At 36.6% G+C, this 17289-nt stretch overlaps 1 protein-coding gene across 1 annotated transcript in view; it reads right to left on the reverse strand.

Moving 5' to 3' along the window:
* MS3_00005008 (uncharacterized protein) overlaps positions 1–17289 on the reverse strand; it is an 80257-nt gene that overhangs the window by 48880 nt on the left and 14088 nt on the right. The window contains exons 12-16 of the mRNA XM_051213016.1: positions 16435–16494; positions 15096–15217; positions 11394–11612; positions 8852–9097; positions 3888–7680 (exon numbers count right to left, since the gene is read on the reverse strand). Coding sequence (XP_051068951.1) covers positions 3888–4131 — 244 coding nt within the window. The 5' untranslated portion in view covers positions 4132–7680; positions 8852–9097; positions 11394–11612; positions 15096–15217; positions 16435–16494. The remainder of the gene's footprint in view (positions 1–3887; positions 7681–8851; positions 9098–11393; positions 11613–15095; positions 15218–16434; positions 16495–17289) is intronic.

The raw sequence follows: 17289 nt of genomic DNA on the forward strand, positions 1-17289 counted from the left end.
AAGACACCTAGGTGGATCTTATGGTGTCATGGCTCAAAGAACAGATAATGGCGACCGTCTGTCGCAGCTATGCTCAGATAACCGCCTGTTCCTTGCAAATACTAACTTTAAACATAAGGAAAAACATCTTTTAACATGGAGACCCCTAATTCGTCCCAACGTTGGACCCAAATAGATCACATCGCTATCAGCCACCGATGGAGGGGCTCGATAGAAGACTGTCGCTCATTCTGGAGCACATGCCTAGATTCAGATCATGCTCTAGTGCGAGCGCGTATTTGCTTTCGTCTTACTGGACGTAGGAAAGACGCTGCAAGGAAACCTCTTAGGGGCCTACTTAATGATAGTCAAGCTAAGAGTATATTTCAGGAACAACTAGGAAAACAGTTAGGCAGCCATGTATGTGATGCCCACCCCGAGGCAGCATGGAATGATATCCGAAAAGCTGTGGAAACAGCAGTGATATCTGCTAGTAAGGTAAACCAGAAGGTTAGGGAGCAACACTGGATCTCAGCAGCATCTATCTCACTGATAGATGCTCGAAAACTCATTCCACCTGGCTCTGAACATAATGAAGAGCGGAGTCAGCTTAAGCGCAAGCTGACAAGAAGTCTACGCAATGATCGCGAACAGTGGTGGGTAGCGAAAGCAAGAGAGATGGAAAAGGCAGCGGCAATAGGTAATAGCAGACAATTGTTCAGACTCGTTAAGGAAACCGGAATTAGGAACCCGACCGTTAGCGAAACAATCTCAGAGAAAGATGGACATATTATTCATTCTCAATCCAGGAGATTGGATCGATGGGCAGAACACTTTAGGGATCAGTTCAACTGGCCTTCAGCCACACTTCGGTTTCCCACGATCTCTAGTCAACCTGAATGGCAAGTTAATGTAGGTCCTCCGTCCCTTTACGAAGTTGAAAAAGCCATAGGAAATCTGAAACGAGGGAGAGCAGCAGGCCCTGACAGGTTTACTCCTGAGATTTTTAAGGATGGTGGTCCAGTATTAGCAATGAGATTAACCGAGGTCTTAGGTAGAATTTGGGAACTGGACGTAATCCCATCTGACTGGTCTCAATCACTGATTGTGCCTGTCTATAAGAAAGGACAAAAGTCCTCTTGTGACAATCACAGAGGAATCAGTTTGACTAATATAGTGTCTAAAATATTAGCTTCAATAATACTTCGACGCCTAATCTAAGCTCGTGAAGAGCAGATTAGAGAAAATCAGGCCGGTTTTCGACCTGGACGTGGTTGTATAGATCAGATATTCACACTACGTCAGGTTCTAGAACACAGACACACATTCAGACGCCCCACAATGGTAGTATTTCTCGACCTTAAGGCGGCATTCGACTCTATTGATCGTAAGGTTCTATGGCAATGTTTGTCACTGAAAGGAGTACCAAAGAAGTACATTAACCTTATAAAGGCTCTCTACTCGAACACAACTGGTCGAGTGAGAGCTTATAGCGAACTGTCATCAGAATTGATTACCTCAAGTGGTGTTCGTTAGGGCTGTCCACTCTCCCCATTCTTGTTCAACTTTGTGGTCGACGTACTTTTAGAGATAACACTCTCCTCATCTAAATTTCCAGGGGTTGAACTTTTACCAGGAGGTTCACTTGTTGACTTAGAATATGCAGATGACATAGTTTTATTTGGTGAAGACGCTGACAAAATGCAGAGTCTTCTGACCACTCTAAGCAACAATGCAAGCATGTTCGGGATGCGATTCTCTCCCTCGAAATGCAAAATGTTGCTTCAGGATTGGGTTACATCGACACCCGAACTAGTGATAGGTAGTGAAGTAGTTGAATGTGTCGACCGCTTCACTTATCTTGGAAGTCTCATCAGCCCTTGTGGTTTAGTGTGTGACGAAATCTCAGCACGGATACAGAAGGCTCGACTAGCTTTTGCCAACTTGCGTCATTTATGGCGTAGGCGAGATATCCGTCTATCAACCAAAGGACGTGTTTACTGCACAGCAGTTCGTCCCGTCCTACTTTATGGCAGTGAAACATGGCCGGCAAGAGTAGAGGATATCCGTAGGCTACTAGTATTTGATCATAGGTGTCTTCGAAATATTGCTCGTACATCATGGGACCATCGAGTAAGTAACACAGTTGTTAGGAAACGGGTACTAGGTAACGATGGCAAATCGATTGATGAAGTGATGAAACTTCATCAGTTGAGATGGCTGAGACATGTGTTGCGTATGCCCAACCACCGACTACCTCGACGTGCGACTTTCAGTGGTATAGGAGTAGGTTGGAAGAAAGCTAGAGGCGGCCAGACCAAAACATGGCACAAGTCCATGAAGTCACTGACAAGTGAACTGAGTCATGTTGGTAGGTGTAGACTACCTGGTTGGGGACCGCGAGATGATATCAACCGATGGTTAGAGACCCTGAATGACATAGCTCAAAATCGTTTGCCATGGCGCAGGTGCATTCACTCGTTGTGTTCTCCCAAATTCTAATCTTCTGAATTCTTCATGTCCCTTTTTTCCTCTTTCCAAATTTATTTCACTGGATTATACTCTTTAAATAACATCTCCAAACCCTAATCTTCCCGATTACTGCTTATACTCTCATTACCTCTACCACTACGGGATTTGAATCGACAACTGTATCTCTGTGCTAATGTGGTGTGGCAACTCGAACTGATGTACGTACGTACGAAGTTCTACGTTGTTACTGACTGACTGACTGACTGAAAATTTAGTTACACTTAGTTAACAAACAAGATGCGAGTGAAGTAATTAGTTTCACATCTATCTACTTCGCATGTTGATCCACGCACACGCACAGAGAGAGAGAGAAAATAAACTCTACATCAGTCATTTTGAAACTTTATAACAATAATTACAAATTTGATCATCTGAACGTGCACTAGAAACAAAACAACAAATGCAACTAATGAAACATGATTATTAGCAGAAAATTTTGTTAAGTTGTGAAAATGTTTACCGTGCGTTAATGCACAATAAACAAGGAAAAAACTAACAACTATTGCAATGGTAATAATAGACATTAAGATGATTATATGATTTCATTTCTAATTATAAGTGTTCAAGTGTATCGTGTATCTTGTAACATGAATACATGATCTTTATAAGGTTATACGTGTGCGAGCAATGTTGTGTCATAGAATGTATTGTTCAACAAATTGTAAACACACCATTACATGTTTAAACGTGAATCAAATCAATTTTCATCATAGAAGCGAATATGAAAATAATTATAGACAAAGATTTGCTCTTAGTTCCAAATAATACTTTATATAGGTTAGAGTGTAGTTAGTTCATGCCTGTTACCACCACTGGTGGAACATAGGCGCAAACCAGCATTCTCCAATCGACTTTTCTTTGCTATAGTAGGGTGTCATTGATGGTCTATGTCCAATGTATTCGGAGTACTTTGCATAAACAGCTGTTTACAAGTTACGAAGTTAAATTACTCACATTCACAGCATAAATCACACTCAATAAAGAAAAATTATGAAACAATCTTTTAACACAAAGTTACTTTCATGTTATGACGAAGGATTGATTGAAGGGATTTGTAGGTTGTATTCATCACAGATTAATCTGTTTATCTGTGCGTACCCATGACCAAAACTCTCAGATTTCATACAGAACACTTGAGCATTTATCAAGCACTCTCATACTACAGTGAAACAGTTATCTAGTGCACCCTGACTTCCAATGATACATTAAACGGCATCAATTTGTTACGAACACAACCTACATACTCTAACAAATATATATTCAGTAACTGATTCGTTTGCAACTTTTACATAATAAATGTTCAACTAGACAATGCGATAGACTAGATAATAACAAACGCTGTCAAAATATTTTTATTTTCTAAAAACTAAACTAACTTTGATCATTTGAGGTTCTATCTTCAATTCTCACGTTCTTAGAAGTTGTATTTGAAGATTCATCAGATTTTGTATGTTGGCCAATGAAATACGTCGGAACACATTTTCCAATCATTGTTTTAAAGGCATGTTGTATATTTAACAAATGTCGTGGTGATATATTACAAGCTATTGGATTTACGTAAGTTGCAAAACATTCTGAAATATCTATCAATTCATCATTATCATCAGACGACGTAACCATTGGCGACTTAATAGCGTCATTTACCTATTTGCATCAAGAAATTGATGAAACAATAAATGATATGGATCGCTCAGTAAGGTAGTAGTCAGTTAGTGATTAAAATGATTTACAGAAGACATCTACAGAATGTTTTAAAATTAATAAAGATTAGTCAAAAAGAAGGCGGCAGCAACTGACCGGGAAATACATGAGGCAAGAACTAACTTGAAATACTGAATAGAAACAGAAAAGTGGAAGACCAAAGAACACACTGCCTCGAGAATTGGAAGCAGACATCAAAAGGATGAAGAGCAACTGCAAAGGTTGACCAAGACAGAGTTCGATGGAGAATGCTGGTGGATGGCCTATGCTCCTCCACCAGCGGTAACAAGCGTAAGTAAGTAAATGAGTAAGGACTAGATTTACCAATAAATGAAAGACATTTATCAGCATAATTCAAAAATGGTAGGATAGATAAGAGCTAACTTCTGATATCAAAGTACCTACATTATATGCACAAAATCGTCCACGTGTAATCACTTTTAGACGTAAAACAACAATTTATGACAGATATAAAGAGAGTGGAGAAATATGATCAGCGAGTAAGTGCCAAAAAACACACTTACAGGGTTGTAATATAATCTCTTAAGCGTTGATTCTAGTGTTGATATAAATTGATTTGCAAAGTTATCTAGATTTCCCATCATCGGACGGTCATCAATTACACCAATGAATCGAGCAGAATAACTGAAATTGCAACAAGAATTTATTTGATAATATTTACAAACCAAAACACGCCTCATAGAAAGCAAACTATCAAATGGATTATAAAACACATTGTTCATCATTGGAGTATGAGATATTCTATGTAACAGGTAGTACTATTTTTCATATCATTCTAATCTATTGTTCATTTGATAATTGGAAGTACTTGGTGAAATTGAACCAGGACAGTTGTGCTATTCAATGAACAATCATACAGGTTCTTTAAAAAGCTTTAAAAAATTGTGCTATTGAAAAAACCCCATCTTCCGTTAAAACTTTAAAGAGTGACATTCATTACAATTCTATTCATAATAATGAAGGATGAAAAATGAGTTTCTATAGACTATCGTCAATGTGAAGGATTTGTGCTTACGCAGAGTATTCACAAAAACTGATAAAAATAGTCACTGGGATCTATCAAGAATCTCCAGAAAACAGAATATTCGAAAATATCAAAGCATTATGATCAATTTATCTATTTTGGACAATGCGGTGTCAACAGGAGCTACACTAATTTCACAAGCCTAATCAGATGATCTACAAAGAGTATATTCCAGCAGAAAGTGATTGCCTGAAAAAAATGAGTTGAAACATATATTTTGAGCTATACCAAAAATAATCAAATAGCACACTGAATTAAACTAGAATACCTGAGGATAGAAACTCCATCATTCAGTAAGAGTTGTTTGAACGCATCGAGGTGTTGAAGATTGACTGGATCGTGATCACGAAATATTTGTCCATATTCATTCGGTATGTCACTAATGTTTTTTAGTAAAAAGAATACAATGTTAGATTTTGATAATACTTCTGATGGCATAGACCCTTTAAAATCACCCTAACAGGATTAACCAAAACTGATTTTTCGATGCATTATGAATAATAGAGAAAGTAGGCTAACTATGTATATCAAAAGAAATGACAGAAAAGGATCAAAATTTCGTAGTTAACAAAGAGGTACAGTATAGATTTATTAGATACTCCAAGTGGTATTATATATACAACAAAAGAGGAAATACAACAGAATATATAAAATGAGTGGATTTTTCAAAGGAAATGAACATTAAATTCTTATATTTCGATAGTTTTCACAATATCACACTGACAGAACAAGCGTAGTGACTTACTACAACAACAAAACCAGTTCTCTTCAGAAACCTTTTCTTTATAAAGATTTTTCAAGGGGGACAACCTTTTACAAAAGTATGTAAGTAATGATAAATTACAACTGAAATATAGTCTTTTCAAGCACACTCAGTAGGTATGAGACACGTTTTCTGCACTCTAAGTAACATGTCAACAGACTAACATGGAAAATACAAATGAAAGACTTCCTAATCTGGTTTTACGACGAAACGTGTTTTTCCATGATTCACTTTAGCTACGTTCTTAAAAATTGAAAGTAGATGTAGTGATATTTAAATCTACCTGAGAGGTATCGTGACAGTATTTTGCTGAAATATGTAAAACAAACGAGTATATCACCATATCGAAAAGTCCTCACTCAAAAAATTGTGGTATGATCACAGCTTGCAATGAATTGTCACGCGAAGTACACACATCAAGTGTTGTTAAGCAAATTTGTTTTATTTCTTTATTTTAGTTCAGTTTCTCAAAAATCGTTTTGTAAGTAAACTTTTTCTAGCTATCGACATTCTCCAATAGGATTGTAGCAAGCAAGCAATATACAGTCGCTGACAAATCTAAACTCTTCTGAGTACATTGGGTTAAGATGATAAATTTTTGCAATGCTTTTCACTTAACAATATGAAGTGAATTAATTGAGGAAGTCGATGAATTGACTTTCTTTGATAGTTTAACTAGTCTCAGAGGAACGATGGTCAACTGTAACACAGTTGTCCTCACTGAAAGACATCCCATTTCAAAGTAAATGATGTGTATGAAAGTAGGAAACACTCTATCATAGACAACCCTGAAGTATTGTATGCTGGCGCTAAAAATACATAGTGAAAAATGTTGATGTTAGCTGCAAAATAATTACTGTGATTCATTTTGATTATTGTAGTTGTATGCTGAGTATTTTCAACCCAATATCAACGTCAAAAATGATTTTGACATCTTTCTTTCAATCAAAAATATTCAGTTCACTAATCACGTGTACACATCTATGTCCTAACCCATAAATCGAACTCATATTGTTAGAGTATAGACGGGATCCAATACAGAGGGTAAGCGCATCTGGAAACGCTCAATTAATAATCAACTACTTAGAGCAAAAGGCAATAACTTTACCAATGGTGATATTAATTTGTTAAGAACAATAATCTTATAACCAAAAGTTTTAATTACGATAAACAATCAATCTTCTGTCATTAAGAAATGGTGTTCGGAATCACAAATCTGGAGACTAACACTACAAAAGAATCTGACTCAATAATTTAGATTAAATGAATGGATTTAATTAAGAAAATATACTTTAAGTACAGCAATTTTCAATACACAACATTCACTCGACTGATCACAATTTGAGATGACAACCAACTAACTATGATGATACATTTATAAATATAAAACAGATTCGGCAAAGTATCACAAATAACAATTGAAAACGACACTTTTCGAAATAAGGAAACAAACCTTGTATTAAAATCTCGAATGAATACGAACACTGTAGAAGGAAACATGTTGAAACTTGATCTGGACAATTTATTTACGGCAGCTAGTTTCACCATATGATATTCCATTTCTGTGACAGACATTCCAGGCTTGTAAAATTTATTGACTTCAGCTAGAAGTGAATCAGGCAATGCTCTAACTAACGATTCATCAGGAACCCAACCATATCTGTCGAAAAATTAAGAATGAATTAAACTAAACATTTTTTCAGTTAACAGATACTTAACACGCTGACAAATTCAATTACACTTTATCGTTTAAGCAATATACCAACAACTGTTGGCATCGTATAACTACCTCATAGTACTTGTATTGCATGAAAACATTGGACTTTTGCTTAAACTACAAATTTGTTAAAATGTGAATACTTTTAATTCGTACACTTCTTTATCATATTCAGATAGGATCTACTTTGATTTATTTTGAATTCGGTAATATTTATTCATTTAGAAGAAACTTTACCATATGAGATGTTGCATCACCTTACAATTTCTTTCAGTTACACTATCATTTACAATCTCATACAAAATCACTCATTCATTATTATTCGGTATATTTTTTAAGCCATTCAGTCAGTCAATTGCAATGTAGAACCTAATACGTATATACATCGGTTCAAGTTGACAGACCGCATAAGCTCAACCAGATGAAAATGTCAAGGCTTATCCTAGAGTTGTAGAGGTAAAAGAAGAGATTAAGCAGTTTAAGTGAATATCTGGACACTTCACATAGTACACATAGATTAATGCCTTTTCTTTTAATCAATCTAATAGACAGCAATTGACATACGGTCGAGTCTGTTTAAAAATAACCTCAACAATGCGTTGATCATCGAGATGTCATTCGTAAACACCTTTAGTAAGAACTGAATGTTTTAATTAAGGAAATTCCACAAGAGCCAAGATAAGTGTGAAAACCACTTTCACTAATCAACTCTAGTTGGTAACTTATTAAAAACGTCTAGAAACCATCTCATCATGTTTGTTGAATCTGACTGGACAACCACTACATTTAATAACAATTCTAGCACCGTTTCTCGAAACCTCTGGTACCTCAAGGAAATTCGTAATCTTTTAAAATTCAATCCTTCTTTTTCATCTGTTTTCAGTCCCAGACTCAAATATTGAGAATATGAAGGTCTGGGAAGTGTCAAGGAAGCCGGTATCTACAGCGACTGTTATCGGCTCTTCTAGCAGTTTGATATTATCCTTTAGAACAGTGAATATTCAGATTATATGCAAAATATACGCCTCTAAGAATATATATATTTATATTATGATAAACAATTATATTTGCAGTAAGAAAGTGACTTCAATGCATATACATATGGGATACTCACTTATCACCCAATAACAAGATAAATATATCAGAGGCTGCTGCTTGTTTCAAATACATTTCCAAAGCTATGAGACTACAGGTGATTGATTGAGGAACACCAATACGTAGATCAACTAGATCAAGGCAAGTACTGCACGTTTGTGCAACATTTTGACACAAATTTGGCACTAAAGTATGGTAAATCAGATCATGTTCCGCATGCATGTCAATGTAAGATGATGATATATACACGCGGCAGAAACTCTCTCTAAATTAATACAAAGAACAAGATAATTTATACAAACAAACGATTAATAAAATATCATATATGATATGAAATTTTATTCCAATCATTGTGCTAAAGTTATTGTAACTGATTAACTAAATTCTCACTGTTGAAACTTTGGTGATAATTAGAGTGTACAGAGTTACATTATTTGCTTTTTAGTAATGTCACTACTGTACTGTGATAATCTAAGTATCTATCCTTGTGCTGGCAGTTTGCATCTCGTGACAATCCAATTAAACTATACTTATTCATTTAGATCCTAACATGGCAAACAGATTGATCGGAGAGTGCCAGGGCTAAAAGCATCAAAATAACGATCCAAGGTGGAAGTCGTACCATCGAATGCATAGTATGATGGTAGTAAGGTGTTTCCCTCAAACAACCACAATATATATTAATACTACCTTTCCACAACGGGAAGAGGGCTTTGGTAAAATTCGGTCCTATAAATAGATGTTCGGGACGTTAGATCACCAGAACTCACTTCGTAACTGACCTAATTTTGTAATTTTATTTAGAAAATTTGAATTTCTTTGTTTTCGCGCCAAAAGCGCTCTTGTCACCTTCATATTGTATTTCTCACTTGGACGAATCATAAATGCTATTGGTCCGTTGCATCTTTTAGTATGCTATTTGGTAACTCTCCCCGAGGACGGTTTTATGCTGTATATATACGCTTTGATTTGTGCTTGTTGTTATCGATCGTTTTTGGCTGTTTGCAGAATATACTACTCCATTCCCATCTTGAACTTTTTCCTCTAGTTAGCGGGGCTAGGACGCATCAGAATATCTAGCTTATTGGTCATCGGTTACAAGTCTTTGTTCCGTTCGCATACTACGTGAACTCGTAATAGCTTCAAACCTAGCAATAGAACATCTCATCTTTTCCACAGATTTCCGCTATCGGTGGGAAAGGCCTAAAACTTACGGAGCCAAAACAACAAAAACTACTCAAAAAATTCCGAACATAACTGGTCTCAAACGGATGTCTCTAGAATTTAACAGTCACACTTCTGAGTTGTCAATGCCACTACTATTAATCCAGTTTCCTTATCAGCTCCCTCAACGAGCATCCTTTCGCTGTGTGATTAGTTGGAAAGTGACAAACCTAATCTAATTCAAAGTCTAAACAGCAACGAAAACTTTGTAGTATAGAAAACATGACTATAAACTTCTAACCGTCTATTCAATCTCCTCTCTAGAATACTTGATTTCATATTCCATGTCTAATTTCTGTGCTCATCAACAGTTTATGGAGTAGCTAAAAGAAAGTGTAGCTAACACTTAATACATCTAGTTCAATAGTCTCAGTCAGTCAGTCAGTCAGTCAGTAACAACGTAGAACTTCGTACGTACGTACATCAGTTCGAGTTGCCACACCACATTAGCACAGAGATACAGTTGTCGATTCAAACCCCGTAGTGGTAGAGGTAATGAGAGTATAAGCAGTAATCGGGAAGATTAGGGTTTGGAGATGTTATTTAAAGAGTATAATCCAGTGAAATAAATTTGGAAAGAGGAAAAAAGGGACATGAAGAATTCAGAAGATTAGAATTTGGGAGAACACAACGAGTGAATGCACCTGCGCCATGGCAAACGATTTTGAGCTATGTCATTCAGGGTCTCTAACCATCGGTTGATATCATCTCGCGGTCCCCAACCAGGTAGTCTACACCTACCAACATGACTCAGTTCACTTGTCAGTGACTTCATGGACTTGTGCCATGTTTTGGTCTGGCCGCCTCTAGCTTTCTTCCAACCTACTCCTATACCACTGAAAGTCGCACGTCGAGGTAGTCGGTGGTTGGGCATACGCAACACATGTCTCAGCCATCTCAACTGATGAAGTTTCATCACTTCATCAATCGATTTGCCATCGTTACCTAGTACCCGTTTCCTAACAACTGTGTTACTTACTCGATGGTCCCATGATGTACGAGCAATATTTCGAAGACACCTATGATCAAATACTAGTAGCCTACGGATATCGTCTACTCTTACCAGCCATATTTCACTGCCATAAAGTAGGACGGGACGAACTGCTGTGCAGTAAACACGTACTTTGGTCTAACAGGTCAGTAGTAATCTATCAATAGAGATCACGTTCAGAATTCTTCAAACATTAGAGTCAATGGACGTAAAAATTAAACAAACAAGATTGTTTGCATCAACACAACTGGATAGTGATATTTCAATTAACATTCTGTCAAATAGTCAATTAATTATTGGAACAGTGAACAAGAATAAAGTTTAGATAAAAATTAACACAACTTACTGAGATGATTTTATTTGAGAAAGTTTATTGTGACCTTGTTGTTCACTTGATAGGTTCATTTGAAGAGGTAGGTCAAACATGGAATTCAGTTTGTAAGTTTCATCAATTTTATCGATTTGTTCTACTAAACATTTGTCATCCGGTAACGATAAATATTTGAAAATATTATCTACTAATCCTTTCGATTCAATCCATCCCGTCATTGGGAATGAAGTGCACCTTTGGAAGATAAATCAATAAATAATGAACCTCAATTAAAGGGATGAAAATTATTTGTCATACACGTTGTATGAAATGTCTCGAAAACCACTAACCACATAAGTATGATCGAAAATTACAGTAGACACATTTTAGCAATCGAGTACAGACCAACATCCAACAACTTTGATTTCAAACTATACCAACTGGATAGGGGTTCGAACCAATGACCTAATTGTTCACACTTGAATGTGTTAAAAATGTTAGGCATTCGATTTTCACCAGTTGGACCTAAATATTCTTATTCAAATTACACTGAGCTGGCTTTATAAAATGCAATGTCAATAAGATTAAGTTTAAAAAAAAGAAAGCATTTATAAATCACCAGCGTGTGTATTGGAAAAATCAACACTAAATATACTAGCAATCATAACACCTCTACTTTAACTGATCGATAACCTTAATATATTTCGGTCTGGGATACAATATTTTGTTAGTATAGGACACTTGCAGTTCACATCATCGAGTGACTTCAGTTAGGCAACTCGGATTAGAAATGTTAAGCAGTGGATTTCAACTCAATAGTCATAGTGTTCGGATAGGCGACAACTTAAGGCTGGATTCCGTTTGCAGGCGATTTACACTTTGCATTGTTGGGACTGACTGTACCTTAAACTATAAATGCAGATGTAATAAGCTCAGAATCGACCTTTATGGAACAGCAACTGAAACGATATTTGATTTTTTTTTCTTCAGAATATTTAATCAACTATCTTTTATATCTAATTATCCGATTCAATGTGCAGAAACTCTTGGTTATACCAACCGTAACAAATTGCCATCAGTGAAACGATCCCAATTTTAATCTTCTCTCTATATTAATTACTTAGATTTGCCAGACTGTGGAATAATTTGCTGCAATCTATTCGTGAAATGAAGTTACTACTATCCTTCGTTCGTTGTATTGATGTTTACTTATCCTCTGGAAATACTTTATGTTTCCTTACACTTTTAGGTGTATCCTATTCCACTAGTAGGTTATAGGAACATTAAATGTTTGATTGTTATTGTTACTGAGACCACTCATTAGGCCTCCGTACCTCCAGATATTTTACACTTGTACCATCCGTGGTATACTTAACTCATTCAATTAATATATAATCCGAACAGTTGGTCATAAAACCACCAATAACAGCAAAGAAGACAACAAAGATCAGTTTCATGAGAGGTTGCAGTCGATCGTAGAGAAGTGTTTACGAAAGAGCCTGACCAACCTGATGGGAAATATAAAACTGATCAATGACAAAGAAGGCAAACCAACCACTGAGACTCAATAACAGTGAACAGGTGGGTAGAGCGCTCTGAAGAACTCCTAAACAGACCAGCCTCACCGAACATCGAAGTAGCACAAACAGACCTTTAAATTCATGTCACCTCACCAACGATCGAAGAAATTAGGATGGCCATCAGACAAATCATGAGTGAGAAAGCAGAAAAAACCTAACAATATACCAGTCGAAGTACTAGAGTCAGACAAAGAAGCAACTGAAAACATGCTTCATGTTCTATTTAAGAGGGTAAACAAATGCCACCAACGGACTGGAAAGAAGCATATCCCGTCAAGATGCCAAAGAGAGGAGATCTGATATGCAATCAACAAGCACATTGATATCGATCCAATTTATCAACCAATCACAAAAATCATGCACAAATATAGGAGCAAAAATCAAACCAATGGGAGACACAACCAAAACAAGGAAGAAGTAAACAATGACAAATTTAAGGTCAATAAGAACCAATCAGCGTCGACGTGTACAGAACAAGCTGTGAAACGCATATGGAGAAATTCAAACACTTCACTTCTATCTGAAGTTTGTGCTGATGATGTCGTTCAGATGAACGGTAAAAGCTCCACGATCAAACCATCCAGCTCAGAGAACAAAACTCCATCTCAATCATCCACCTGAGCTACAAATCTTCTCCACCATCTCAGAGGAGATCTGAGCAAATGCGAGAACTATAGAGGTATCACACTACTATCGGTACCAGAAAATTTTTCAGTAGAGTGTTGGTGAACCGGATGAAAGATTCAGTAGACGCCCAACTTCGAGATCATCAGGTCGGATTCCGTAAGGATTGATTGTGCACAGACCAAATCGGCACACTACGAATCATCGTTAAATAATCAATTGAATGGAACTCATCACCATACATCAACTTCCTTGACTGTGAGAAGGCGTTTGGCAGTGTGGACAGGAGAACCCTATGGAACCTTCTTCATCACTATGGTGTACCTGAGGAAATCGTCAACATCATCCGCAATTCATACGACAAGTCACATTGCAAAATGGTGCGTGGAGGACAGCTGATAGATGCATTCCAAGAGAAGACCGGAGTCAGACAAGGGTGCTTAATCTCTCCATTTCTCTTTCCTCTGCTGGCTGACTGGATTATGAAGAGCTAGACATCTGAGGAAAGCACGAAATACTTCGCAGATGACCTAGCTCTACTATATCATACACAGCAACAAATCCAGGTGAAGACAGCCAGCGTGACAACAGACTCTGCGGCGGTTTGCTTCAGCATTCACAAGAGAAAAAGGATGGATCCTAAAATATTACACAACGAGAACCAACCAAAATACACATGATGGACAATCTCTGGAAGATATGGAAAATTTTATGCCTCTCGCTAGCATCATTGATAAACAAGAAGGATCTGATGCAGATGTGAAGGTATGGATTGGCAAAGTAAGGACAACATCCCAACAACTGAAAAACAACTGAAACTCAAAAGAAACTGTCAGCCAATAACGAAATCAGAATTATCAATACAAACGTCAAGATTGTTCTGGCTTACAGAGCTGAAACTTGGAGAGTTACTACAACCATCGTCAAAAAGTTACAAGTATTTGTAAACAGCTTTCTATGCAAGGCACTCCAGATTCACTGGACAGAGACCATCAGTAGTAACCTACTGTGTTATAGAACAGATCAACTGCCAGTTGAGAAGGAAATCAGGAAAGGAACCTGGAGATATGTAGGACACACTTACGGAAACCAATAAACGGTATCACAATGAAAGCAAAAACTTGCGATCCCCAAATCGAAAAGAAAAAAAGTAAACCAAAGAACACATTGCTCCGGGAATGGGGGGCAGACATGAAAAGAATGAATAGCACTTGTAAACAACTGGAAAAGTGCCCAGGATAGAGTAGGTTGCAGAATGCCTGTATGCACTCTATGTTCTACGACGGGTAACACGCCAAAGTAAGTAAGTATATAAGTTGAGACAAAAAGTCTCCGCATTTATGCCGAACTTGAATGAACTATGATTTTACTTAAGATACAGACCATTGATTACCGATTAACAGAAGAAAACTCAAATCAAAGTTCATTACTTCCTGTTGTTCACTGCAACTCATCTAACTGTAAAATCCACTTATCATAAATGAAACTATATAAACATACTAAAAATGTCTGTGTAGTGTTATTTCAATCTTACCATTTATCGTTCCCACTAAGATTGTTCCAAATAGCCTTGATAGGACCAATGTTTGCTCGGTAATTCACAACATATTTTGCAATACTATCAGGGCAATCTCCAAATACAATGACCTTATCAAACTACAGACACAACGTCCATCCAGATGTTCGAGATCGAAAGAAGAAAATATAGAATAGATATGAAGTAGTATTTTGGTTATCAAATGTTCCAATAACAATTGACCATATACAGTGAATTTTTCATAATATCATCCGTTTGACTTTTATTACTATTTTCAAAGTCTCGTAAAACCCGTTATAACCCTCTGCACCGAACGTGCCGAGAAACAGTATTTAACCAATGCTTATCTCACAATTGGTTTCCCTGAAATATAGGCAATCTACGGATAACCTCTGATACTCAAAAAGTGAACACACGGTACATTAATAACTGTGAATACAGTCTAAGTCATATGTATCGATGGTTTGAATCTTCCCATTGATGTTTAGGACAGCAATCGATCAGTCTCTTCTGGCAAATGTGAGTCTTATCCAGATCGTATCGATATTGCCATTATAAGTCACAAGCACTTTTTAGGCACAGATGGATAGCCGCTAGCAATGGAATCCAACACCCGCCTTCTGTCCTATTTGAGGCGAACGGTATTGGGTTCGAGTCCTGAGGTGAACATCAATTCTGGGATGTATGTATATTCAGCTGATAAATCGAAAACAGGACAAAAAGTGTGTCCCATATTTCACTGCTAGCCACCATCCACCTCTGTTTAAAAAAGTCAGTCTTTTTTTAATGAGGCGCATATCCACTTAATCCACTGCATCTGTACCTCCAATAATATTACAAAATGTTAATAATTTTCGGATGACTGAATGATCAATTACGAACATTTTCACTACTTATTCGATTTTCACAGCCAATGGTCTATTATTATCATACTATGATAAACATTCAACTGTTCATTGACACACAAGTATGACGTTGACAGAACAGATGGAGTAGGTTCGTGAATATAGTCAAAAACTCATTTATTCACCATAAACCTGTCACCTTGATTTATTTATCGAACCAAACAAAACTAGTGATGATTCAATAGAAATAACTGACCATATTTCACTTCATATTCTAACACTGAATTCAAAATACATCATAAACAAAATTTGTTAATCAGGTCAATGTTATGAACTCATCACATCTCAAATTAAAAGAAACTTTAGATTCACGGGATGAAATCGCTTCGCTTCCATATATAACAAATGGTTAGCATTAAATCAAATACATAGAAAATAGACTCAACATGACAAAAATATGAGCAAACATTCTAAGTTGTTGAAAAACCAACCTTTCTGCGAAATGCACTAAACCTATCCAGTGTTAGTGATAAGGAGTAACTTTCCCACAACTGTGAAAGCAAAAAAATTATTTAAAAGAGAACTTTTTTAAGCGTCACTAGAAGTAAGGTTGATAGAATTAGAAAGGTTAAGGAAATCGTAACGAAACATTAGCAGTGTAAACTCATCAACTACAGGTCCATATACTTTGTGAGCTATACTCACCGGCTGTTCAAGTTGAAGTAGATCAAGTGAGGTCACAACCCTGTGACTTAATAGATGAAATTTTATCTCAAACAACTAAGACACCTTTCACTAACAAATTCTATGCTTCTGTACGTCTAGTTTAGCCCTTTCAGTCAAATATAAAGAGGTTACAAACTATTCAGGCTACAAAACGAGACATAAAACCAGAATAACAGTGCACAGGTAAGACTACTTTCAAGACCATTTTCTATGCCAAAATCAATGAAATCTAGGAATTAGAGGATAACAACATCAACACAGATCTAGAATAAGTATCAGAGTTAATCCTTTACTCTGTACGGAAATGAACATAGGGACCTCAACTAAAGCATTTAACCGGTTGCTATTGCACAGGTGGTCCAGAATGTAATCAGTATCTCCTTGTTGTATGAAATACTTTCACCAGTCACCATATCACACTTCAACCAACCAATCAAAACCCATAGAGCATTTATTTTTAGAAGTGAGAATCAGCAAAATATGGTAAGTGGACTAGTATTCTTTGAGGCGTGAAACTGAACTGAAGTCACTGACAACACGGATATGTAAGAATTAGACATGAGCTAGTGATAGTTACATTGATAATATTTGCTTCTTTCTATAAACATTGTTCCCTCACA

The sequence above is a fragment of the Schistosoma haematobium genome, chromosome 3 (assembly GCF_000699445.3).
Source record: "Schistosoma haematobium chromosome 3, whole genome shotgun sequence".
NCBI lineage: Eukaryota > Metazoa > Platyhelminthes > Trematoda > Strigeidida > Schistosomatidae > Schistosoma > Schistosoma haematobium.